The following is a 24838-nucleotide window of genomic DNA, read 5'->3' as shown; positions in this document are numbered from 1 at the left end:
TGTGTTGCTGACAATTACCTGAAAGACAAATTGGGGTGCTTCACTGGGCTGGAAAAAGTTTAGCTACATCAGATAGCAGGTCTAATTAAGCAAGTTTATTCTATATCTGTAAAAGGCTAAGTTGACTCGCACATGCATGATACATATAAAGCTCTCGCTGGCACCAATCGTACCATGTGTTTCTGTCATTGTCGATCGTGAATTTGGTTGACACTTCTATTGTAGAGAAAGGGCGAATAGTGATATTAAAACATTTCTTCTAATTGCCTTTCAATGTGCATGAATTTGTACACCGGGCCACTAGTTTCCAAATAAGATCACAGTCACAGGTACCAGGGGTTTAGATGTGAACTTACCTTTCGGGGGCCACCATTCAATGCCCTCCCCAACTCACCCTGCACTGGTTTGGTTGATGTTCTGTAAAACTTCCACATCTTTTTTTTTTTTAAATTGATTTCAGAGAGGAAGGAAAAAGGAGAGAGAAACATCAATGATGAAAGAGAATAATTGATTGGCTGCCTCCTGCATGCCCCATACTGGGGATTGAGCCCGCAAGCCAGGCATGTGCCCTGACCAGAAATGGAATTGTGACCTCCTGGTTCACAGGTCGACACTCAACCACTGAGCCACACTGGCCTGGCTGTTTGTTGTTTTTTAAAAATGTGCACATTGTGCCCTGGCCAGGTGGCTCAGTTGGTTGGAGCATCATCCTTTGCACCAAAAGGTTGAGGGTTTGGATCTCAGTGGGGGCACAAAGCTAGGTTGTGGGTTTGATCCCCCATTGGGGCACGTATGGGAGGCAACTGATCAATGTTTCTCACATTGATGTATCTCTCTTTCTCCCTCTTCCTTCCTCTCTCTCTCAAAAATCAATAAACATATCCTCAGGTAAGGATTTAAAAAAATATGCACAGTGTTTTGTCATATAACTTAATATATTTGTAATTTTGTAATTAAATATGATAAAAATTTAAGAACAGGGCCTGCTTAAGGCAAAGATAACTTTTAAAAAATATTTTTATTGGTTTCAGAGACGAAGGGAGAGGGAGAGAGAGATGGAGACGTCAATGATGAGAGAATTATTGATTGGTTGCCTCCTGCACGCCCCTTACTGGGGTTCAAGCTTACAACCAGGGCATGTGCCCTGATCGGGACTCAAACCGTGACCTCCTGGTTCACAGGTTGATGCTCAACCACTGAGCCACGCCGGCCGGACTGATGATGAAATATTGTGGACACATAACTTCTTTTTACTTACTGCTAATTGGACATCTTTCCACAACATTAACTTACAATGTAATATTCCTCTAAATGGTAACCCTATCATTATTTAAGCGAATCCCCTGTCATAGAACGTTAAGGTTATTTCTATTTTGTTTTATTCTCTGGGATTAGAAACTGCCGCAGTGAACAGTTTTGTAGCTGGATTGCTGTGCGTGGCCGTGACAGTTGTTACACATGGAATTTCTGGGTCAAAGGGTACACACAATGTCGGCTTTATCTCCACCCGGACACCAGTGTCCACCCCTCAGATTGGCAGAGGTCCCACACCTGGATTTCTGGGCGGTGGTGGGGCAGCGTGGGAAACGGGCCAGTGGGCGGCGTGTCTGTCAGATCTGAAAGCGCCTGCTCAGGCGACAGACGTCGCTGGAGGACGGGGCTGTGCTGCACGCCCAGGCGGAGACCTCCATGTGCGGGTGTGTGAGGCGCCGCATTTGTGTTAAAAGGGGGGAAACCATTGCCCGGCCGGCGTGGCTCAGTGGTTGAGCGTCGACCCATGAATCAGGAGGTCACGGTTCGGGGTTTGATTCCAGGTCAGGGCACCTGCCCGGGTTGTGGGCTCCACCCCCATTGGGGGGCATGCAGGAGGCAGCCGATCAATGATTCTCTCTCATCATTGATGTTTCGCTCTCTCTCCCTCTCCCTTCCTCTCTGAATTCAATAAAAATATTTATTTTTTAAAAAGGGGGAAAACCAAGAATCCTGTTCATGTGCCCGCTGTTCCATAAAGAAATTCCAGAGGATAAACGGGAATTGGGGAACAGTGAGCCCCCACGCGTGTGGGTGGGAAGGGGCGGTCAGGAGGGGCCGGCAGTGCCCTTGGTGGTGGTGGTGGCGTTGGGCGAGGGTTCTGTTCGCATACAGTTACGTGTTTCAGTGTTCGCTGGGTGTCGAAGTGGCTTCTCCCCGCAGTGCCTGAGGGCTCGCCCCACACCCGCCGCTCCCTGCCCGAGAGCTTCACCCACAGGCGTGCGTGCGCAGCAAGGCGCGGGGCAGAGTACAGGGCCATCGGGCAGGTGGGTCTGAGTCGCAGTTTTGGCAAATGCATCCGTGACCTTGGGGACCTTCTGGACGTCACTTCCCCCGGCCCGTGTATTCCTGTGTGGTGCTGGCTTTCTGCCCTTAAGTTCCTACTGGTGTTTAGTCATCACATTCCACATTATTTTTTAAATGTCTCTATTGATTTTAGAGAGAGGAAGGGAGAAGGATAGAGAGATAGAAGCATTGATTGGCTGCCTCCTGCACGCCCCACATCGGGGATCAAGCCCACAAGCCAGGCATGTGCCCTGACCAGGAATCGAACCAGCGACCTCCTGGTTCATGGGTTGACGCCCATGCACTGAGCCATGCCGGCCGGGCCACGGGACTCTGTCCTGCATGGCTGATGAAGGCCCCCCTCCCCCCGCTGTTGCTGGCCCCTAAGAAAGCCCTTGGGCCTCTCAGAGGCGGGCTCTTTTGTTGGTTTAGACCAGCCGTGGGCAAGAGCGAGGGTTCTCTTGCTCTCCCCTCCGCTCCTTCACCAGCAGCGGTGTTAACATGGCAACGTCGGGAAACACGGCCGCAGCTCCTTCTTCTGAGTCCAGTTTAAGAACCCACTGTGGCCCTCGAGTCAAAAAGTTTGCCCACGGCTGATTTAGACAGATCAGTGTGGCTTGTTTGGGTGCTGAGAGGAGCGCAGTCCCAGTCCTCCCATGGCCCCGCTCACCTGGGTCCACCCACAGGCAGAGCCAAGGCCACCACCAACCGCAGAGGTGCCCAGAGGGCCCTTAGCCTCCGGCCCAGAGGGCCCTTAAGGCAGAGCTGAGGGGCACTGGCTTGCTTCCCACTGGCACCGCTCGACCTGCCGTGTCTGCCTGAGTGGCCCAGGAGGCGTCTCGGGTTTGGAGGGACGTCTGTTCTGGGGTTACCAGTGCGTCCTCTTCCCTAGAGCACTGGCCGCTTCTTACAATCGGAAATGTAGATGCCTTTTGGTCAGATGACTTGTCCGAGTTTTTGAGGTCAGCGTACATATTTTTCCTTAATCTTCACCTGAGAATATTTTTCCCATTGCTTTTTTTTTAAGAGAGAATGGGAGAGAGGGAAGAAGAAGGAAAGAAACATCAATGTGAGGAGATGCATGCATTGGTTGCCTCCCGCACTCGCCCTGGCTGGGAATCGAACCCGTGACCCTTTGGTGCGTGGCTCTCACCTTGAGTTACACCGGCCGGGCAGGGCTCTTACTGGTGAAGTGGAGCTCTGTCGGCAGCCTTCCTGGGAAGCAGTCATCCTTGAACTGCAAGGTCTCCTTCCTTTCCCGTGGCGACGCCTGCAGGTCCAGGCCTGGGGTCCGGGGATGAGGCAGCTGCCCCTTCGGCCCAGACAAGCGTCTCTGGGTTAGAGACGCTGCTGTCCTTGCCAGGAGGGAACGCAGAGGGTGGGCCTGACAGGAGGCCTCCGCTGGGGGCCGAAAGGGGGTCCATTGCCCAGAGAGCAAGGCTTCTGTGCCCTGCACCCTGGCTTGGCCCTGGGCCCTGGGAGGTGATGGTGCAGCCCAATGTGACGGCTTGCTGAGTGGCAGAGGCTGGGTGCCGGCTGGCGACCAGATGGACACGCCATCTTAGGAGTGAGCGTGTGGAGGGCATCTGGAGTCATAGGCAGGGGTGAGGCGGCCCACAGGAGCATGTGGGTGGGGGCGGGGCCTAGAGGAGGGGCCAGGGTGCAGGGCAGGGGCAGAACCACCCATGGGGGGCATGGATCCCGTGATGATGGGCTGACCGCGAGCAGGCCTCCCGCCCCTGCCCTGGTGGGACCCACCTTCGCACCCGGAGTGCTGGTTGGCAGCCACGTGGAGGCCCAGACCCATGGGTAACTACTTGAGGATTTTCTTCCATTGACTTTTAGAGAGAGTGGAAGGGAGAGGAGAGACAGAGAAACACCATGTGAGAGAGACACATGGATTGGCTGCCTCCCGCATGCCCCCCCCCCAAAAAAAACAGAGCCGGGAGCCTGAATCTGAGGTACAGAGCCCATGCTCTAGCCACTGAGCCAAACCGGCCAGGGCCCGATGGGCAACTTCTGTCGGGAGCGAGGGATCGAGGCCAGGAAAGCCACGTGCACGTGCCTGCAGGGCCCCTGAGGGCCTGGGATGCGCCTGGGCCGGGCGGGTGGTCCTGGCCATCCCGCCGGAGTTAGACGCCCGGGGGTGGGGGGCGGGGGTGGGGGCTGGCAGGGAGCATGCCCGGGGCCTTGCCCAGCATCGATCCGCCGAAGCCCCGCCCAGGCCGGCACGCCCCGCCCCCGCCTCCTCCCCGGGCTGCGGCTCTGGCCCGGACAGCGCGGTGCGGGGCTGGACTCTGCGTGGCGTGTGCGAGGCCGCCCTCGGTGCCGCCGGAGACATGGACCCCTCGCGAGCCATCCAGCACGAGATCAGCTCCCTCAAAGGTGCAGGCCGGGCTGGGTGCGCGGGCCAGGCTTGGGGTGCAGTGACCTGGGTGGGGTGCAGCCCCCGCAGGGCAGGGGTCAGGGGCTGCTGCAGGGACAGCTTCGGGGATGGGGCGCTGGAGCGCGGAGACCTCAGGCCCAGGCCCCGTCGGGGCACCACCAGGGGTGGGGTCCGCCCGGGACTGGCCGGGGCGCCTCCCGCCGCTGCCCTGAGGCCGGGCGGTGAGTCGGGGGCGGGGCGGCTTCCGCGGGGCGGGGCGGGGCAGAGGAGGGAGCGGGTTTCTGCAGCGGGGCGGCCCCTTCTCCCGGGACTCCCCGGAGCCCAGGGCCGCCGGCCACCCCACCGCCCAGCGTCCGAGGGGCGAGGGGCGAGGGCACAGGCAGGGCCTAGGGGTCTCCGTGCAGAGGCGCCAGGCCGGCTGGCCCCGGGCAAGCCCACACTGCGGCTCTTTGTTCGGGGCGGGCTGGCCGGGGCTGCCCGAGGGCCCAGGCTGGTTGCTCTGGAAACCTGCAGGGGCCGGAGGGTGGGCAGGGGCCACCTCGCTGCCCGCCTGGCCCTCCCGGTGCTGAATCAGCAACTGCGGCTGCAGCTCTGCAGGGGGGGGGGGCGGGGCGGAGAGGGGCGTCCTCCCAGCTCGGCCGGGAGGGCGGGGGGCGGGGAGGGGGCGTGGCGGGCCGGGAACTTCCCGTTCCTCGCTTCTCCGGGCACCGCCCCTCACCCCGCCCCCCTCTCCCCCTCGGGGCGTGTGGGAGGCAGGGGATTCCCCACCGCGCTCCGACCCTCTCTTGGGGCCCCAGGTGACTGCACCCCGCCGCTCGGATGGCCCCGCTGTGGCGCAGACCCTGCAGCCTGAGTATTGAGGTCTTAGGTCCGAGCCTTGGCTGTGGCCTGGCACCGCTGGGGGAAGGGGCCTAGGCTGGTTTGGTCGAGGAATCAATACCTGGAAGATAGCAGGGATGTATGGGGTGGCCATGGAGGGAGGGCAGGAGGTCAGCGTGGGGCTGCGGGGTGCCCACGGGGACCCTGAGAGGAGGACAGGCCGGGAGGGTGGGCTTGCTTTGGGCCCAGGGTTGGGCCACTGGCCCGCGTGCTGGCCTGGACCACAGCGGTGTCGGCTCCGGAAGCCACAGCCCTGGTGGCGGAGTCCGCAGGCGCTGCCCACTCCCGACCATGTGCGCTTCTTCCTTGACCCGAGCTCCACCCTCAGGAGCTGGTCCTCCTGGGGCTGGCGCCCTTCCCGCCTGTGGGGGGAGAGTGTCCGCAGGGAGCTGGCAGCGAGGGCCGGGCGTGGGAACGCTTGGCTGTGCCTTCAGAGTTTCCACCGCCACTGCTGCCTGCGCTGCGCTCCGTGCGCCTGTGCGTGTGTGTGTGTGTGTGTGTGTGTGTGTGTGTGCTCTCATTCGCGTGTGAGTGCTGGCTGGTGTTTGCAGCAGGCTCGGTGGTGCCATAGCAACGGCTGCATAAACCTGCCCCACGCGCTGCCTCTTGGCTGCAGCTGCCGCAGCCGCAGGCGCCTCCTACCTCGGGATCCCCACCCCGCCCGCCCTATTTATAATCAGTTCCCGGCTGGTGGGAATGGGTGTGTCCGCTTGGGGGAGGGGGGAGCCCGCAGATCCGGGTGTGGGTCCGTGTGGGTGGAAGCGTGGCTGTGTTGGGGACTGGGGTGTGGGGAGGGATGGGGGTGGCACAGGATATCCATGGTGGAGCCTCAGTCCTGGGGCCTGGAGGTGGCTGATGGGTGTGGCTGGGCCCGGTTCCCGGGCCCTCTGGGGAGCCGCTGCCCTTCCCCCACCCTGTACTTGTCCCCCTTCTGCTTGGGCCCCTGACCCTCTGCTATGTCGTGCTCCTCTGACCAGCCTCTGTCCAGCTGGCTCTCAGGTGGGCACTCGGGACGGGCGGGCATGGTGGCCAGGGGCCTGGGCCTGGGCCTGGGGTGGCGGGACTTGGTGACTTTGATTTCCGGTGGCAGCTGAACGTGTCTGGCCTCCGACAGCTGGCCTGTGGGGCGGGGAATGGATGGAGGCTCCACACCCTGCTCCCCGGGGCCCCATGTTCCTGGGTCGCCTGGGATCGGCCTGGGAAGTTTTAAATAGGGTGGCCATTGTCTCAGCCCTGGTCCGAGTGGGGGTTGCTTGATGGACAGCAGCCAGCGGTGCCCACGGCCCTCCTGACCATGTGCTCAGCGGCTGCCCTTTGCAGTTCTCCTCAGTCCTCTTCCCCAAGACCCCAGCCCGCCCTCCCCTCGGGCCCGGCACCCCCTTTAGATCTTGTGAGCCCATGAAGCCCTGGGACCACCACCCTGTGTGGGGTTCCCTCCTGCCCTCTGCTCCCCACTTCCCTCCGCCCACCTTTGAGATTCTTGGTCCCTGGCTACTCCCCCCCCCCCCCCTCCGTCTGGGGGACCTTGAAGGAAGTGTTCTGAAACTGATGTAATTTCTGATGTTGGAGCTGAGTGGCCCGGGAGGGAGGGAACGGGGGGCTGCCCCAGGGGTGGCTGCTTCGGCGAGGTGCCCCCACTCTCCTAGGGGCCCTCCGTGGCTGCGGGTGGGAGGGGCCGGCTATGCTGCTGAGTCAGAGGGGGCCGGCCTGGGCGTCCTGGAGGGAGGGCAGGCGGGAGGCTCTGCAGGCGGTGGGCAGGCCCAAGTGCCGGCAGGAATCAGGAATCGCAGGAGCCAGGCAGCCAGGCAGCCAGGCAGCCAGGCGCCAGAGCCTCAAGTCCAGCGCCCAGGCCCCGAGCCCAGCACCAGGCCTGCCCACCTGCCCGCCCGCCCGCCTGCCGCCCCAGGCCCCTGCTGCTCCTTTGCTGAAGAGCCTTGTCGGCCTCCTCCCTGTGCTCCGCCCGTGCCCTCGCCCCGCGGCTCCGCAGCCATGGTGGCAGGCATGCTCATGGCCCTGGACCAGCTGAGGGCCATTTACGAGGTGCTCTTCCGGGAGGGTGTGATGGTGGCCAAGAAGGACCGGCGGCCCCGCAGCCTGCACCCCCACGTGCCCGGCGTCACCAACCTGCAGGTCATGCGGGCCATGGCCTCCCTGCGGGCCCGGGGCCTGGTGCGGGAGACCTTTGCCTGGCGCCACTTTTACTGGTACCTCACCAACGAGGGCGTGGCCCACCTGCGCCAGTACCTGCACCTGCCTCCGGAGATCGTGCCAGCCTCGCTGCAGCGCGTGCGCCGCCCTGTCGCCATGGTGATGCCGGCGCGCCGCACCCCCCACGTGCAGGCCGTGCAGGGTCCCTTGGGCTGCCCACCCAAGCGGGGGCACCCACCTCCCGAGGATCCTGTCCGTGAGGAGCGGAGGGTCTACCGCCGAAAGGAGCCCGAGGCGGGGGCCTCTGAGCCCCCTGTGGTGCCCGCCTCCACCCCTGGAACCCTGGCGAGGCCTGGCCCGGAGCCTGCCCCGGCCACAGGTCAGCCGCATCCTGGCCCCAGCCATGGGGAATGGGAGGGGGAGCGGGGGGCCTCGGCCTGGGGGCTGGAGGGGGTGTAGCACAGGTGGGGGCTTTGCTCACACCAGCAGGTGGTGCTCTCTCTGCCTGAGGGTGCTGGGTGCCCTGTATTGGGCCACGTGGCTCCTCCCCTGGCTTGAGGACCTGGGTGGGTCGGCCCAGGAGGAGCACATGGGCCCCTGCCAGCCCATCCCCAAGCGCAGCCTGGGGCGAGGGGTGGGGCTTGTGGCCCTGGACTGGCAGGACCAGCTGTTCGCCCAGCCCTGCCCCTCTCCCCAGGGCTGCCCTTACCCAGGCCTGTCTGAGCCTAGGCCTTCTCTGTTCCTGGCGGCGGAATCCAGAGGAGGTGCTGGGGTGCACGGGGTGGAGCTGCTGTCCAGCAGTGTGGCCGGGCAACCTGCCTGACCTTTCTGAGCCTCGCGTCTGTCCAGTGGGGGTGACCCCTGCCCGCATGGTTTTGTGGCTCAGATGTTGTGACTGGTGTTTGGCTGGCTTGGGGTTGGTGATGGCCTAGGGGGCAGCTGGGGTGGGGGAGACAAGCAGACCCCCGGTAGGAGCACACTGGCGGCCCAGAGGCCAGGGCATGGCGGGCACGGGCCCAGCCCCAAGTCGAGGCAGGTCCTTTTTGGTGGGAGCTGGGTCTCAGAGGATGGGACAGGTCCTGCTGTCCCAGGGGTTGCCAGCGACCCCTGGCTGTGCCCTTCTCTGTAGCATCCTTCTGCCCCTAAGCACCTGTGCTGACAGGACCCAGGTGGGTGGTGACACGTGTCCCATGGGCTCAGGAGCTCATGGGCCTTGGTGCTGACGTGGTGGTCCAGGCCCCCCAGCACCAGGCCGGTTGGACCCTGCTTCCCTCGTTGTGTCTCGACACCTGAGGCGGAATTGACATCTGAGGGGCTGGGAAGGGGGCATGGATTCGGGGGCCGGGTGAATGGAGGTCATGGGACCCAGTGTTGAGCAGGAGCCCCCGTCCTGGCCTGGCCTGGGTTGGACCCACCTGGTCTGTGCTGTGGGAACCCCCTGGGCAGTTTGGTGGGATTGTGGGGTTCAGGGGCCACCTCTGGCTCTCCCGTGGGCTCTCCAGCTCCTGGCCATGGGATGGCTGTTCCCATAAGGAGATGAAGGCGCTCGGCCAGGCAGCCGGCCAACAGTGACTGGTCAGCACTGACCAGCTTTGGAGAGGCCAGGTCCCGGCCTTTCCTCGCCACACCCTGTGCCTCAGTGGTTTGCAGACCCCCCGCTCCCTCGTCTCTGGCCCTGGTGTGGGGACCCTGATCCCCTCCCTCCTTTTCTCTCCTGCTTCCTCATCTGGGCGAGGTTGGACCGCAGGGCTGCTGGGCAGGCATTTGGCAGCAGAACCAGAGGGGGCCTGGGTGTGGCCGCAGTGGGCAGGGGAGGGCACCCCCAGCCCTGACGGAGGTGACTCAGTTCTCCCTTCCCTGCCGCAGCCGCAGCCACTGCTGGTGGCAGCTCAGAGTTTCCAACAGGAAATGAGCTCCAGCCCCGGCTGAGTCAGGGCCGGCGGGTGGGCTCCCCCTCCTCTTCCCCTGGGGCCCAGCCGGACCGGGGCCCCTCTCTCGGTCCCCAGGGTGTGGCCTGATGCTTCCTCGTCCTCTGCAGGTCGTGCGTGAGGGCTCCGCACTTGGGCTGACACTGGGAACCTCCACTTCTCAGAGCTTTTATTATTTTTATTTTTTATTTTTATTGGTTTCAGAGAGGAAGGGAGAGGGAGAGAGAGAGAAACATCCATGATGAGAGAGAAGCATGGACCGGCCGCCTCCCGCACGCCCCACACGGGGGATGGAGCCCACAGCCGGGGCCTGTGCCCCGACCGGGAGTGGAACCGTGACCTCCTGGTTCCTAGGTTGACGCTCGACCCCTGAGCCGCGCCGGCCGGGCTCGCAGCTTTAAGATGGTCGAGGAGTGAGCCCGCAACGTCTCCCCCAGGGCACTGCCGAGGTCAGGAGCTTGTGGGCGACTGCACTGGTTCCCAGAATGCCCTGGCCAAACGGGCCGCCTCTTTCCATCAGCCCTGGCCGGGGAGCCCTGGTCGCTGCAGGCCAGTCTCACTGCCCCAGCCCGCCCTGGGCCCTGGTGTTTGCTCCTCGGTGTGGGAAGGTGTCTACGGCTCTGTCACCCCCGTACCAGCCAGACCCAGCCCAAGCCCCTGGCCCAGGGCGCCCCGCCATCTGGATGAAGGGGCAGCTTTTAGGGGTGACCAGGGAAGGCCCCTCTGAGGAGGTGCCCTGAGCTGAGCCCTGACCCATGAGGAGGGACCTGCTTGGCCACCAGCCGCCAGCCCAGGGTGGGACGGGGAGGCCTGGCGGCCGCAGGCAAGGAGTAGGCTGGCCCGTGGCCCTGGCTACCGTGTGGTTCGCTTTGTGGGGTGGGATGGGTTTCTATAAATGACCTTCATTTACATCTCCAAGCAGATGCCCGTCTCCAAAATCGAATGTGAAGCCAGACATTTATAGAGAGAAGGCGCCCTCTGAACGGTGTGCGTTGCCCATGGGCTCCCACCCGCTGTGCACCTTGATCTCCCCACAGCCCCGCCCTCCGGGGGTGTCGAGTCAGCGCACGGAGCTGCCTTGCTCTTTTGTAGGCCCCGTGTGGCTGTGGGACATTAGGGTCTAGTCAGCTTTTTTTTTTTAAAATAATATATTTTTATTGATCTCAGAGAGGAAGGGATCGGGAGAGAGAGATTGAAACATCAGTGATGAGAGAGAATCATCAATTGGCTGCCTCCTGCACGCCCCCCACTGGGGGTCACACCTGCAGTCCAGGCATGTGCCCTGACCAGGAATCGAACCCTGACCTCCTGGTTCATAGGTAGACGCTCAACCACTAGGCCACGCCGGCCGGGCCAGGCAGTTTTATGTGAGTCCCTAGGTTGGCGTCTGGGTCCTGTGTGTGCTGGGGGATATCTGTAGATAGAAGTGGGTTTATGGCAGGATTTGGGTTGCCTTTCACCTGGTCCTGCAGTGGCTGGTGGGACCATGGTGGAGGAGGACCACTGAGGCAGGGACATGGGTGTGGCTTTGCCCAGCTGGTCCTGGGGAGGGGCAGAGAAGGGCCGGCTTTGGGAGCTGAGGGGTTGAGGGTGGGAAGTCCAGGGCAGAGTCTGTGGAGAGGAGGGGGCCGTGGGCTGGGCAGGAGATCACAGTAGGGGAGACTGGTGCCCCCGGGGCCCTGCCTGCGGGTTCAGAGGGCTCGGGGCGAGCATGCTGGCCCACTGCACCACCCAGGCCATTCTGACCCGTTGGCCAGCGGGCTTCAGTGCTGCTCCCCTCTGACTAAGGGGTGGCTGTGAGGAGGAGTCAGGGCTCCCAGAGCTGGGTGGGGAGCCCTCCCTCGGCCTCCCACCCCTTCCCTCCTTCCTGCCTCCCTTCCTTTCCTCTCTGCGGCTCGGGCTTGGAGCAGCCTGGCCGTGCTCGGCGCCATGGACAGGTACAGCATGGAGGAGCTGATTCAGCTGGGCCAAGGTAGGGCAGGGCCTGGCCGGGCTGCAGGCGTGCGGGGTGGGGGGACCCAGACCTCCAACTGGGCTGGGCTCCCCAGGCGGCTTGTGGCTGGGGCCCAAGTGGGGGTGGGGGGACTGGAACTCGGGGATGCAGGATGAGTGCGGCTTCCGCTCAGAGCTGCCAGGGCGTGTCTGGTGTGGGATGGAGGTGCCTGGCCCTGGCCCAGGTCTCTGTAGGGGTGGAGGGCTGCCCTTGCCCTCAGGAACTGGCCCTGGCCTCCCGAGCCCGATGGGCTCCTCAGAGCTGGCCAGGTCCCCTCAGATAGGAGTTTCTGAAGCAGTGGGTGGGTCTCCCGCGTGGACCAGGGGGCCCCTGCCCGCAGTCCCAGGCCCAATGTGGTTTGCTGGGCGTTGCTGCAGGCCGACCAGGCCCCCAGAGGGACCTCCTGGGCTCCAGCCACCCTGTGTGCCCGCAGGCCAGCTCCTCACCCTCTCTGTGCCTCGGTTTCTCATCCGTCTGATGCTGGAATAGCACAGGACTCACTTCCTAGGGTTCTGTGCGGGTTAAATAGGACCGTGCTGGACACGGAAGGGCCACAAAATGCCATGGAAACCCTGTGTGCCGTCCTCAGCCCTGTCTGCTGGGGCCTGGAAGGAGGGGGACAGGAGGTGACCCCTGTTTCCTGTTTCCCGGGCACATGGAGTCCAGGCCAGTCCAGGATGTAGCATGGGCCTGCCTGCTGGCGAGGACCTCCAGCCCTGGGCCTTCCACAGACCGGGGCTCCTGGGGGTGGGGGTGGGGGGGCAGGGGAGACCCCAGGAGTGGCCTGGAGTGGGGAGGCACAGCCCCTTGATGGGGGACTCCTTTATGTCTGTGTGGGTCTCTGGCCGGCCAGGTGACGTTGGGGCGGCTGTCTGCACCCCTTGCCCATACGGCCTTTTCCAAGTGCACCCCACTACTGCTCAGCTGGGGGTGCACGGCCACTCCATAGGGCCTGTGCTGCCAGGAGACTTCTTATTATTAGAACGGCTGTGGGAGCCGGGGGCTGATGCTGGGGGGCGCCACCCAGCCGGACTGGCCTCGCCGAAGACCGTGGGCCCCGGTGGCCTCGCTCTGCACGTCATGTTCTAAGTCTGGACAGATGACGGGCCTTGCTTGTCCTCGGATATTTATATCCCTCGGGCCCCCTGCCCACCCTGTCCCTCCCCCACGGCCACAGGCGCTGCTGCTGACCGCGCACGCCCGTGCCCTCCCTCCCGACACCGCTGCCCGCTCTCTGCCGCCTCTGAGGGGCCTGTGACCCTCCCTCACCCGAACCCACTCCCGTCTGCCCCGAGGGCTTTCGCCGCCGCCGGCCGCCGTCCCCAATGAAGGTCGTGCCCGGTAGGTGAGAGCCCAGCCGGGCCGGCCTCCCTGTCCCATTTCCCTGCACACAGCCTGCCCTCCCGGGCCATCCCCGCCTCCCCCATCCCTCCTGCCCTGGGCCCTGTTTGCTGTCCCATGTGGGGGCCTTGGGACTCTGTGGAGCACTTGTCTTGGAGGTGGTTAGATCAGCTACAAGCCTGAGGCTAGCGGGGCCGGGGGCCCTGGCATGCATCCCCGTGGAGCCTGGCAGCTGTCCCCAGGGGGCACCCTCGGAGGCAGAGTGGGGTGTTTTGAGCACTGATTGGGGTCACCCTCCTGGTGGGGGTGGGGGTGTCCCGTCCTGAGGCCGCCTGGGCTGTGCCGGGGGTGCCTTTCTTGGCCAGGAGTCACCCACACCGCACTGCAGGCCCCTCCTCCCGCGGGTGTGGCTGTGGGTAAACAGGGGTTAAGGCTCCCGCTAACCTTGAGCGGGTAGCTGTGCGCAGGGACAGCTGAGCTGGGCTGGGCAGGCCGGGTGGGGAGCGGTGCCGAGTGACAGGGAGGGAGGAGGGGCGGAGGCGGTGGGAGCCCAGTTGGTGCAGGGACAGCTCTAGTCCCAGCCCGGCCGGCGGTGCTGCAGGCGGTCCTGCGGGCAGGGCGGTCCCCCGCGCCCCCCTGGCCCGCCCTCGCGCAGGGAAAGGCGGGGGCTGCCGGCCTCCGCAGCCAGCGCCCCACCCGGAGGGCAGCTCCGCGGGCTCTGGCCGCACGCAGCCTGGGGCCCCGCGCCATGGAGCCCTCGGGCGGCTTGTTTCCCTCCCTGGTGGTGGTGGGCCACGTCGTCACGCTGGCCGCCGTGTGGCAGTGGCGCCGGGGGCGCCGGCGGGCGCAGGAGGAGGAAGGTAAGCCGCCGGCGGCGCTGCCCGGGCGCTGTCACCGGCCACGGCCGCCGCCCCTGCCAGAGGGAGCTGGAGGCGGGGCGGGCGGGGGCGCGGGCCGCCTCCTCTCACCCCTGCATTTCCTCGTCCCCTCCCCTTCCTGTCCCGAGCGGAGCCGCAGCACGTGGCCGGCGGACAGCGGTGTTGCCCCTGCCGCCCACCCGGCACCGGAGACCCTGCGGCTCCCCCCGGTGGACGGGCGCGGAAGCGGGCGCTGGGGTGGGTGGGCCGGGCCGGGGCGCCCTTCGCCCCCTCGGCAGGGAGGCCTCCAGCCGCGAGGGACCCGGCGAGCACGAGCGGCTGTCAACACGGCCGCAGGGAGGTCCGGCCCACTGGGAGGCTGGGCCGCACGGAATGGAGGCAGGTGCCTCTGCACCCTCTGCCCAGGACACCGGGGCGGGCAGCCGGGCGCCCCCCCCCCCCCCAGCTCAAAGTCACCGCTCTGGGCTGCAGCCCGGCAGCCATGCCCAGCACAGCGCTGCCCGACACAGGACGGGGCGGCCGGCCTCCGCTCCCCGAGGGGCTGGGGATCTGGCTGCTGGCCACAGGGACTGCCCGAAGGGGGACGGGCCCAGCACGGCCTGGGGTGCGGGCCTCCTCCCCGGTGGGGGTGACGGGGCCACCCCCTGGCAGGCCCGCTCGGTCTCAGCCTGGGCGCCAGACCCGCTGGCCCTGAGGTCTGAGTCAGGATGGGGCTCCTAGGCGTGGTTTTGGGGGGCTGGGGAGCGGCTGGTGACTCAGCTGCGGTCAGTAAGTGCGCAGGCCAGGGCTGCTCCCCTGGGTTTGGCCCTCCGCCCACTCTCGCCCTGCCCCCCAGTGGGGAAGGGCCCCGCTCCGGCCCCTGTCCTGGCTGCTCCCTGCCCCCTGCCCCGTGTGCCCTGGGCTTGGTGTCTTTGTCCCGTTTTGGGCTGTTCTCCGCCAGCGCCTCCCCCCCCCCCCCCCCCCCCCCGCCTCTGGCGCATCCCGCCGGGAGCCTCCTCTCGGGGAGTTCCCCGCTCCTGGGCGTGGGGGGGGGGGTTCCCTCCCTGGGAGCCTGGGCAGCCCTGAGTTCCCAGGCCCCTTGGTCCTCGTGGGCTGCCCGCCCGGCCCCCAGCCCCCCAGGGTTAGCAGGGTCCCGTCCCTGCAAATGGGGGTGCGGCTTCCGGTCCCGTGCTGGGCGGGGCGCCCCGCCAGGGGCAGGTTCTTCGGGTCTGGGCGGCTGGCCCGCCGCCGGCAGCGGGGGAGGGAGCGAGCGCAGAGCCGGCTCCGCGCGGGGGCTGGGAGCAGAGGCACCGCCGCGCCGCGGGCCGCCTGGGGGGCGATCCCGGCCCGACTCATGGCTGCGGCCGGCACGTGGGGGGCGGGGGGCGCCTTCGCCGCCCGGGAGGCCCTGCTGGAGCGGCCGTGCTGGCTGGACGGGGGCTGCGAGCGCGCCCGCCGGGGCTACCTCTACCGGCAGCTGTGCTGCGTAGGTGGGTGCGGCCTGCGGGGACCGGGCATGGAGGCTGGTGCAGGAGCGGCGGGTCTCCCCGGGAACTGCTGCGGGGGGACGTGGGGGGGGGCGGTGGTGCGGGTCCAGGTGCAGCCCCGCCCCCTGCGCTGTCCCGGAAACACCTGCGAGGAGGCAGGTGCGGGAGGAGGAGGTGGAGGGAGGTCCCGAGGCCCAAGGGGCGGGGGCGGGGGCGGGGCCGCGCTGCGGGGTCTGGCCTTGAGCCTTGAGCCTTGGGCCCTGGGTCCTGGGTCCTGGATCCTGGATCCTGGGCAGGAGGCAGCCGGGACGAGGGCGGAGGGAAGCGGGCGCCGAGGGCGGGGTCTGGGCCTGCCGGGCGTGGGCTCCCCCGCAGACCGTCTCCGCGGGGCTCGCTGTGGGACTCCGCCGTCAGTGCCCACATCTGTCTCGGGGGCCGCGATGCCCCGCAGGGGCCTTGGGCAGCTCTAGGGGACGCTGATCCGGCGGCAGAGGGCAGCGGCCTGGGGGAGTTCAGGGGCCAGGCACATGCGTAGGAGCCGGTGCTGGGCAGTGTGTCCTGGGGGAGGGGGTCTGTGGGGGAGGCGAGAGGATGAACTCTGGGACCCCAGAGGAGGGAGCCTCCCGGGGGTGGGGGCCCCTTAGTGGCGGGGAAGGGGGGGCTGGGGCGGGGGGCGGGGCTCACACCAGTCTGGGATGCCAGGCGCTGGGCCTCTGGTCGCCTCTTCTGGGTTCCTGATCCTCCTCCTGACCCCTTGCCAGGGGCCCCTGGTGTTGTCCCCTAACCCAGCTGACCCCTCCCCCTGCAGGCAGGGACCTGCCTCCGTTCCTGCTGGCCCAGCCCGGAGCCTGCCTACGGCGGGTGCTCAGCACAGACCCCTGAACTCTGACCCGCTGCTGGGTCAGGGGTCCTAAGAGGCTCCGAACCTGGGGAGGGGCCGGTGGGGGTGCTGGGGGCTGGAGAAGTTCTGGGCGTGCCCTGTGCTGGGAGCAGCGGCCAGGCCCTGCCCAGGTGAGGGTCGGGGAGTGGAGGAGGAGGACGAAGACCTTGAGGGAAGGTGGGGGCACAGCCAGCTCCTGCAGGCTTGGGCCCCGCCCCACAGGCTGTGGGCGCCCTCCTGTGGCCACAGAGGGGCAGCAGGGATGGCGGGGCGGGGGCGGGGTGGGGGGGTGGGGGGGCTTTTCCCGGAATGAGGCCCCAGTGCAGAGGTGGGAGGGGGGTTGCCCACAGCTGGATCCCATCAAGCCAGATGCTCGACTGGAACATTCCTGCGGTCGGGGCGTGCATTCTTTCCTTCGTGGAGAGAGCCCCCAGTCCGGCCGTGGGCAGCCCCAAGCCTGCGCCCTTTGCTCCGTCTTCCACCTTTACAGCCGAGGAGCTGCTATCTGTGAGCCCTGCCCAAAGCAAACATCCCCACCCATCCTGCGCCCACTGCCCAGAGCGGCTTCCTTCCCAGTGAGTCACAGGGGCCCCCTCCCCAGCCCTGACTCACTGGCAGGGCCCCATCCCAGTGCCCCCCACTTCCCCAGGCTCTCCTCCCAGCACAGGGCAGAGTTCCTGCAGCTCAGGCTGGGCGGTCCTGCCGGTGAGTCAGCGCTCAGCTATGCGCCGCTCTGCTCACCGTGGGCTCTGCAGACGGGGCGCAGCGGGATGGGCAGCTCGGGAAGCGCCAGGCCTGCCCAGCAGCGGAGTGGCCCACAGTGGGCCTATGAGGAGGTGGGGTTTAGGGGGCAGTGGGCCCCCCCCAGGCCAGGAGTCACTCGGTTTAGGGAGCCCCTCCAGCAGGTGGGGTAGGCAGGCAGGGCGGCCTGGCCGGGGCACCCGGGGCCCAGCCCACCCTAGCCCCACGCCCTGTGCTGGGGGTGTCCCGGGGCGGCCGTGGGTCTGCAGACCGTGTGCAGCCCCGGGCGCCCACAGCCCCATCCGTCGGGCAGCTGTGGGCAGGGTGGGTGAGGAAACCCCTGGGTTTCCTGTTTCAGCCGCGGAGGGTGGGGCCGTGGGGGAGGGGCTGCCTTCCCGCCGGAACACTCCCTCTGGGGGGTGGGCCGGGTGGGGTGGGGCTCCTGGGCGGGGACAGTGGTGTGGGGAGGACGGGGCAGGGAGTGGCCCCAGCGACTTGGCTGGGAGCTGAGCCCACTGCTTAGTGCCTAGCGAGGGCGTCCTGTGCTGTGCAGCCGACCGTCCGTGCGCACCGAGGGCGTCCGCGCAGCACCTGGGCCCGGGGACCAAGAGCGAGGGCGGGTGGCGCCATGTCTCAGCACCGGCTCCGTGTGCCCGAGCCCCAGGGCCTGGGCAGCAAGAGAACCAGCTCAGAGGACAACCTCTACCTGGCTGTGCTCAGGGCCTCCGAGGGCAAGAAAGGTAGTGGCTTCGCAGGGCAGGGCCCACTTCCTGTGGCAGGAAGCCTGGCTCCGGGTGGAGGGGGCCGGACGCTGAGGGTCTGAATTTGGGGGACAGACTCAGACAGGGCCTGGGACCTGAGGGAGAGGGCTGGGCCCATGTTGGCAAGGCTGGCAGTGGCCTCTGGGCCTTGGGCATAGGGTCTTCGTGGCTGGGCTCTCTCTGTGCCCCGGAAAAGGCCCATTACCCGGCTGGGAGGACATGGCTGGGTCCTGGGGGAGACTCTCCGCTCAGGTGTCTGGGAAGCGCGTGTGGGGACGGGGCAGGCTGGGACTTGTGCGCTCTGGGCTCTGGGCTCTGGCTCTGGCTCTGGCTCTGGCTCTGGCTCTGGGCGCGCCTGCCAGCCCTGGACCCTCCCATCTCTGTCGGGAGACAATGGGGGGATTGAGCAGTGGGCACCTGGTTTGGCCTCCTGCTCCCCTCCCTGCCTGGACGGGGCTGGCTGGGCCAGTCTGGTGGGGCGCCGGGTCTGTGTGACTGGGTCTGAGTGGTGGTCGCCTCCGGAGCTCATCAGGCCCCAGGTGACCTGGCCTTGTCTCTCGCAGATGAGCGGGACCGTGTGCAGAAGAAAACCTTCACCAAGTGGGTTAACAAGCACCTCATCAAGGTGGGTGCCTGCGTGTGTGCACTTGGCGGGGAGACGGCAGGGAGGGAGGCGAGGAGACAGGGAGGGAGGATGCCAGCCCCCCGGGAAACCAGAGCTGTCTGACCTGCCAGAAGGTGCCCCACCCCTGCCCTCAGGGTCCCGAAGGCCTGGGAGCTCACCTTTCATCTCCAACCTGTGATTTTCTCTCTGCTTCCTCCTGTCTCCTGTCTCCTCCTCCTCCTCTCCTTCTGGACTCTCCTGGTCTCTCCTCACCTGCCCTGTAGCACTGGAGGGCAGAGGTAGGTGCCTCTGAATACGCAGGGGGCACCGTCTGTGGGCCCCCTGCCGCCTGCCCCTGGGGTCCTGCCCCTGGTGGCTCTGGGGAGCCTGTGGCCGACACCCCCCCTGTCCCACAGGCCCAGAGGCATATCAGCGACCTGTATGAGGACCTCCGCGATGGCCACAACCTCATCTCCTTGCTGGAGGTGCTCTCGGGGGACAGCCTGGTACGTGCGCCCACTCGCGCCCTCTGTGGCCCCGCCTGCCTCACCTGGACCCCCCTGTCTGCCTTCCTTCCTCCAGGCCTTTCCCACAAGCCCGTTCTGCCTCGCCCGGGCTCGCGCCTCCCGGGACCTCTGGTCCAGGGTCAGGCCCAGACCCCTGCTGCTTTCCTCCCCGAAACCCTGATACAATAACCTCACGCTCTACTCTGCTTTGGTTTCTCTGCTGCTTGGACTCTGAACCTTGACCTCTGCCCTTTACCCTTTGCCCTGCTCTGGCCGGGCAGCCAAGAGAGCGGGACATAATCAGGAGCTCGCGCCTGGTGAGTGGCTGTGCCCGCTGGCCATGGCGGCACATGGGCTCCCTGAGACTGGAACCCAGCTCACCTGGCCCAACCTGTGCCTGGCACCTGGGTGGGCAGATGGCGGTGCATCTAGCTGCCCGCTGTCCTGCCCGGGGCCAGGCCTGGGACCCGCCAGCGCTGCCACCACTGGGCAGGAGGACCCCTCCCCCCATGCCACTGCCCTCCGCCCGCAGCTTCCTGGCTATTGTCTCCTCCCCAGCCCCTTCCTTCCTTCCCTCAGCCTGGGCCTGGCGGCTGGCCTTCCCAAACCCCGCTGGGCCTGGCCTCTGGGTCCATGGCCCCCTTTGCAGCTGGAGGGGGGGTGCGCGGGAACCTGAGACAGGAGAGGGACGGTGACCACACGGGGGAGGACCTCGGTTCAGGGGTCCTGAGGGCGGCGGGGCTGCGCCTTTGCCCTGACCCTGACGCCTCCCTCCAGCCCCGAGAAAAGGGGAGGATGCGCTTCCACAAGCTGCAGAACGTGCAGATCGCCCTGGACTACCTGCGGCACCGCCAGGTGAGGCCTCCTTCCCGACCCCACAGCCCCGCCCCTGCCCCAGCCTCCCTGCGGGCACCACTGAGGGCTCCTCGCTTGCAGGTGAAGTTGGTGAACATCAGGAACGATGACATTGCCGACGGCAACCCCAAGCTGACCCTCGGCCTGATCTGGACCATCATCCTGCACTTCCAGGTAGCGGGCCGCCGCCTCCCCCTGTGGCTATGGCTGCTGCAGCTCCGGAGGGACCTGGACCTCCCTGCTGCCCCCGCCCAGCCCGCACCCCAGCCCGGGGCTGCCTCTCTCCAGCGCCTGCCTACCCTGTGCCCTCTGGCCCTGTCTGGGCAGGGCCCTCAGAGCCGCCCTGCAGAGGAATGGAGGCTCCGGAGGAGCACCCGCTGCACCGGGTGACTCATCCGTTGCCTGCCCGGCTGCACAGGAAGCCACAAATCTGAGAGCTGGGCAGGCAGAGCCCTGCTGGCACGGCAGCTGAGTCAGAGAGGCGTGCAGGCCGGCAGATGAGAGACAGGCAGGCCGTGCACAGACAGCCAGACGGGCTGGCGGGCCAGGCTTGAAGGGGAGGACTCCGTGCAGGGCCGGGCTGGTGCCATGGCCCCAGCATGCCCAGGCCGGGGCTGCCAGGCGTACCATGCCCAGACCCAGAGACCCTCCCCGCAGCCTGCAGCCAGAGGGGGACTGGCGGCCCTCCCCTCACCCATAGCCTTTGCTGGGCCTGAGCTGGGGGAGCTCTGGGGCCTGTAGCTGCTTTTCTTGCCCCCCCTCCACCACCTTGGGGGGGCTCAGGCCGTGCTCCAGGTTCCATCTCCCCAGCGGAGGGAGCCCTGGGCATCTGCCGTGTGTCCGCAGGGTGGCCGGGGCCTGACTTAGGCCCCCGCAGCTGCAGGCTGATGTGGCCTGGGCTTCTGGGGCTGAGGTGTGGTGGGTCCCAGCTGTTCAGGAGGGGACCCGAGGCCCCCACGCACCCTCTCTGGGCCTGGTGGTGGCCGGGTGCCACAACTGGGACCCGAGCCCTCGCTGCCCTTAGGCAGGCGGCTGTGGGGTGGTGGGCTCGGGCAAGGCGGACGGCGTGGCTGAGCTGCTTCTGCCCACCGTGGGGCAGATCTCGGACATCCAGGTGAGCGGGCAGTCGGAGGACATGACGGCCAAGGAGAAGCTGCTGCTGTGGTCCCAGCGGATGGTGGAGGGCTACCAGGGCCTGCGCTGCGACAACTTCACCACCAGCTGGCGCGACGGCCGCCTCTTCAATGCCATTATCCACCGGCACAAGTAGGAGCCGGGCGGCTGCAAACAAGTCGGGGCAGGGAGGTGGTGCAGGGGCGGCTCTCCCTGACAGGAACCCGCAGCCCCAGGGGACGGGTGCCCGTGCCAGCCTGCCTTGCTGGGCGGATGCAGGCCCAGCCCCATCACACCCTGCATGCCTCCACCGGGCCCTTCCAGAGGCCCACAGCCATGAGCATCTGCCCCGTGTGGACTCTCCAGGGGGTGTGGGTGGCCCGGCCACGTGGGAGATGGTCCTCAGGGGACCTCCGCGCCCACCCAGGACCTGGGGCCTGCGGGGCAGGGTGGCTGCAGGGCGCCCAGCTGACCGGCACCCTCGCTCCGTGCACTCCACCTGCACCTGTGCCCACACAGGGCTTTGAGCACCGGGGACAGGCCCAGAAGGCAGAGGGCTCCTGTGTGGGCGGGCAGGCCGGGCAGCGTGGGGGGGCAGCGTGTTTTCCAGGGTGAGTGTGGGGACGGATGACACGTGGAGGGTCTCTCTGTGTGCTGATGAGTCCGCGGGCCTTGCCGTCCCCGCGACCCCGCCCGCCTGCCCCACTGATGGCCGGCTTTGCCCACAGGCCCATGCTCATCGACATGAACCGGGTGTACGGTCAGACCAACCTGGAGAACCTGGACCAGGCCTTCGCGGTGGCCGAGCGGGACCTGGGAGTGACCCGGCTCCTGGACCCTGAGGGTGGGTGCCGCTGCCCCTCCTCCCGCCCCTCCCCTGCTGCCTGCGTGGGGCCCTCTGACCTCTGACCTTCCTCCCCCAGACGTGGACGTCCCTCAGCCCGACGAGAAGTCCATCATCACTTACGTCTCGTCCCTGTACGACGCCATGCCCCGGGTGCCGGACGCGCAGGATGGGGTGAAGGCCAACGTGAGTGGGGGCTGGCGGGCCCAGGTGGGGTGGGGTGGGTGGGGGTGGCCCCGACGGCCCTGACGCCCCGGCTCCCCCAGGAGCTGCAGCTGCGCTGGCAGGAGTACCGGCAGCTGGTGATGCTGCTGCTGCAGTGGGTCCGGCACCACACGGCCGTCTTCGAGGAGCGCAAGTTCCCCTCCAGCTTCGAGGAGATCGAGGTGGGCCGTCCTGGCGGGCGGGCGGGGGTGCGGGGGCCTCGGTGGGAGCCCAGGCCTGGCTGCTGACAGCTCTGCCCCCGCAGATCCTGTGGTGCCAGTTCCTGAAGTTCAAGGAGACAGAGCTCCCGGCCAAGGAGGCTGACAAGACGCGGTCCAAGGGCATCTATCAGTCGCTCGAGGTGAGCGGGCCGCGGGGTGGGCGTGGGGTCGGAACCGAGGTCCGGAGAGGCTGCCGAGGGGCCTGGCCTCACTCCTGAGCTGCAGGTCGGTGGGGTGGGCTGGGTGCCTGGAGGCCGGGGGGCTTGGCACCCCCACCCCTCTGCTGGCCCAGGCCTGAGTGTGGCTCCTGCCCACAGGGGGCAGTGCAAGCTGGCCAGCTCAAGGTGCCACCCGGCTACCACCCGCTGGACGTGGAGAAGGAGTGGGGCAAGCTGCACGTGGCCATCCTGGAGCGGGAGAAGCTGCTCCGCAGCGAGTTTGAGAGGTGGGCGGCGCCCTGGAGGCTGCGGTCGCTCGCGGGCGGGGCCCTGCGGTGGCGGGGAAGCCACCCGAGGATGAGTCACTGGGAGGAAACCCCCCCCCACCACCACCCAGGGCGGGAAACCCACACTGGGCCGGCGGGACAGTGGGCTGCAGGCCGGCGGGGAGGCCGGGCGCAGGGGCACTGCTCTACCACCCGGAGCCGGCGGGCAGTCCCCTCACGGTGGTCCCTGGTGTTGGGCCTTAGGCTGGAGTGCCTTCAGCGCATCGTCAGCAAACTGCAGATGGAGGCCGGGCTGTGCGAGGAGCAGCTGAACCAGGCCGACGCCCTGCTGCAGTCGGTGAGGGGGGGCAGGGTTGGACTGGGCAGGGGAGGGAGGGGTACGGGGGGGAGGAGCCACACCTGCCCCGCCTCCTGGCCCCGAGCTCCTCCCTCCTGGCCTGTGGCCAACTCTGACTGCTAGTTGGGCTGAGCTGGCTCTGGGCACCAGGCAGGACCCAGAAGAGGCGCCGGAGGGTGTGGCAGGGGTGAGGCCCAGGAACATGGAGGGGCCGTGACTTTCGGTCATGAAGGGACTGGCTGCTTGGACCCAGTGAGGCCTCTGGACAGGATCCTGGTCCCCTCGAGAGCCAGGGCTGGCGATTTTTTTTTTTTAAATATATTTTATTGATTTTTTACAGAGAGGAAGGGAGAGGGATAGAGAGTTAGAAACGTCAATGAGAGAGAAACATCGATCAACTGCCTCCTGCACACCTCCTACTGGGGATGTGCCCGCAACCCAGGTACATGCCCTTGACCGGAATCGAACCTGGGACCCTTCAGTCCACAGGCTGATGCTCTATCCTCTGAGCCAAACCGGTTAGGGCTGGGCTGGCGATTTTTAAAAAAATACATTTTTATGGATTTCAGAGAGGAAGGGAGAGGGAGAGAGAGAGAGAGAGAAACATCAGTGATGAGAGAGAATCATGGATCGGCTGCCTCCTGCACGCCCCCTACTGGGGATCGAGCCCGCAACCAGGGCTTCGGAATCGATCGGTGACCCTTCAGTCTGCAGGCCGGCGCTCTATCCACTGAGCCACACCGGCCAGGCAGGGCTGGCGATTTGTGCATGAGGAAGATGTGCAGGGAGGGCAGGGGAAAGGCCGGGGCCGGGGTCTGAGTCATGGCGACCACCACGCAGGACGTTCGGCTGCTGGCCGCGGGCAAGGTGCCCCAGCGGGCGGGCGAGGTGGAGCGGGACCTGGACAAGGCAGACAACATGATCCGGCTGCTCTTCAACGACGTGCAGGCCCTGAAGGACGGGCGGCACCCGCAGGGCGAGCAGATGTACCGCAGGTGGGCTGTGTGCCGCCCGACGGGGGGCCCCGGGGGCTGGGGGGCAGCCGGTTCCCTGCTCACCCCCCACCCCCCGCCCCCAGGGTGTACCGCCTGCACGAGCGTCTGGTGGCCATCCGCACCGAGTACAACCTCCGGCTGAAGGCGGGCGTGGCCGCGCCCGTGACCCAGGTGACGCAGGTGACCCTGCAGACCACCCAACGGCGCCCCGAGCTCGAGGACTCCACGCTGCGCTACCTGCAGGACCTGCTGGCCTGGGTGGAGGACAACCAGCGCCGCGTGGACAGCGCCGAGTGGGGTGTGGACCTGCCCAGCGTGGAGGCGCAGCTGGGCAGCCACCGCGGCCTGCACCAGTCCATCGAGGAGTTCCGGGCCAAGATCGAGCGGGCGCGGAGCGACGAGGTGCGTGGGTGCCGTGGGGCGGCCCTCGGGGTGGGCCCGGGCCCTGGCCACGCAGGCCTCACCCTCCTGGTCGCCTGCAGGGTCAGCTCTCCCCGGCCATCCGGAGCACCTACCGGGAGTGCCTGGGCCGGCTGGACCTGCAGTTCGCCAAGCTGCTGGTGAGCGGGGCCGACGCGTGGCGGGCAGCAGGGACCGGGGGCTCTGGGGCTGGAGGCTACCAGGGGCCAGGGCTGGGGGGGCCGGCGGTGGGGGGCGGGCCGTCCCGTGGACATGCCCTGCTCGCCTCCAGAACTCCTCCAAGGCCCGGCTGCGGTCCCTGGAGAGCCTGCATGGGTTTGTGGCGGCCGCCACCAAGGAGCTGATGTGGCTGAGCGAGAAGGAGGAGGAGGAGGTGGGCTTCGACTGGAGCGAGCGCAACGCCAACATGGCCGCCAAGAAGGAGAGCTACTCGGTGAGGCGGCCCCGCACCCCCACAGTGCACCCCAAGGCTGGGCAGGTCCAGCTCCAGGCCCCACGGGGGAGCTCGAGGGCTCAAGTGGCCTTGCCGGGAGCCGGGCAGACCGGTGCGGCCCTGACACTGACCCTGAGACCGGCT

General features: G+C 66.7%; 2 protein-coding genes across 19 annotated transcripts in view; one reads left to right on the top strand and one right to left on the bottom strand.

Annotated features, from left to right (window-relative positions):
* The window catches only part of PLEC (plectin), a 55225-nt gene that overhangs the window by 12728 nt on the left and 17659 nt on the right, over positions 1-24838 (top strand). For 2 of the 18 annotated variants that reach the window (XM_036303765.1, XM_036303771.1), the window contains 16 exons: positions 18281-18342; positions 18606-18620; positions 18738-18827; positions 19605-19682; positions 19764-19856; positions 20782-20948; positions 21524-21639; positions 21719-21825; positions 21906-22025; positions 22109-22204; positions 22382-22509; positions 22753-22846; positions 23687-23841; positions 23925-24243; positions 24324-24401; positions 24533-24694. In XM_036303765.1, the coding sequence (XP_036159658.1) occupies positions 18281-18342; positions 18606-18620; positions 18738-18827; positions 19605-19682; positions 19764-19856; positions 20782-20948; positions 21524-21639; positions 21719-21825; positions 21906-22025; positions 22109-22204; positions 22382-22509; positions 22753-22846; positions 23687-23841; positions 23925-24243; positions 24324-24401; positions 24533-24694 (1880 nt within the window). Of the gene's footprint in view, positions 1-4640; positions 4702-7519; positions 8109-11571; positions 11630-12949; positions 12992-13631; positions 13852-15128; positions 15339-17453; positions 17697-18280; positions 18343-18605; positions 18621-18737; positions 18828-19604; positions 19683-19763; positions 19857-20781; positions 20949-21523; positions 21640-21718; positions 21826-21905; positions 22026-22108; positions 22205-22381; positions 22510-22752; positions 22847-23686; positions 23842-23924; positions 24244-24323; positions 24402-24532; positions 24695-24838 lie in introns of those variants that run through there. The other 16 variants (XM_036303766.1, XM_036303772.1, XM_036303774.1 and 13 more) reach the window with 15 other exon arrangements.
* LOC118653136 (extensin-like) lies at positions 1898-6221 on the bottom strand. Its single transcript, XM_036303788.1, has 3 exons — positions 5643-6221; positions 3470-4154; positions 1898-3330 (listed from the first exon to the last, which is right to left on the bottom strand). The coding sequence occupies exons 1-2, from the start codon at positions 6148-6150 to the stop codon at positions 3655-3657; spliced, it is 1008 nt and encodes a 335-aa protein (XP_036159681.1). The 5' UTR covers positions 6151-6221; the 3' UTR covers positions 1898-3330; positions 3470-3654.

This window comes from Myotis myotis, unplaced genomic scaffold, assembly GCF_014108235.1.
Source record: "Myotis myotis isolate mMyoMyo1 unplaced genomic scaffold, mMyoMyo1.p scaffold_m19_p_38, whole genome shotgun sequence".
Taxonomy (NCBI): Eukaryota; Metazoa; Chordata; class Mammalia; order Chiroptera; family Vespertilionidae; genus Myotis; species Myotis myotis.
This window is presented reverse-complemented; position numbering and strand designations above follow the sequence as displayed.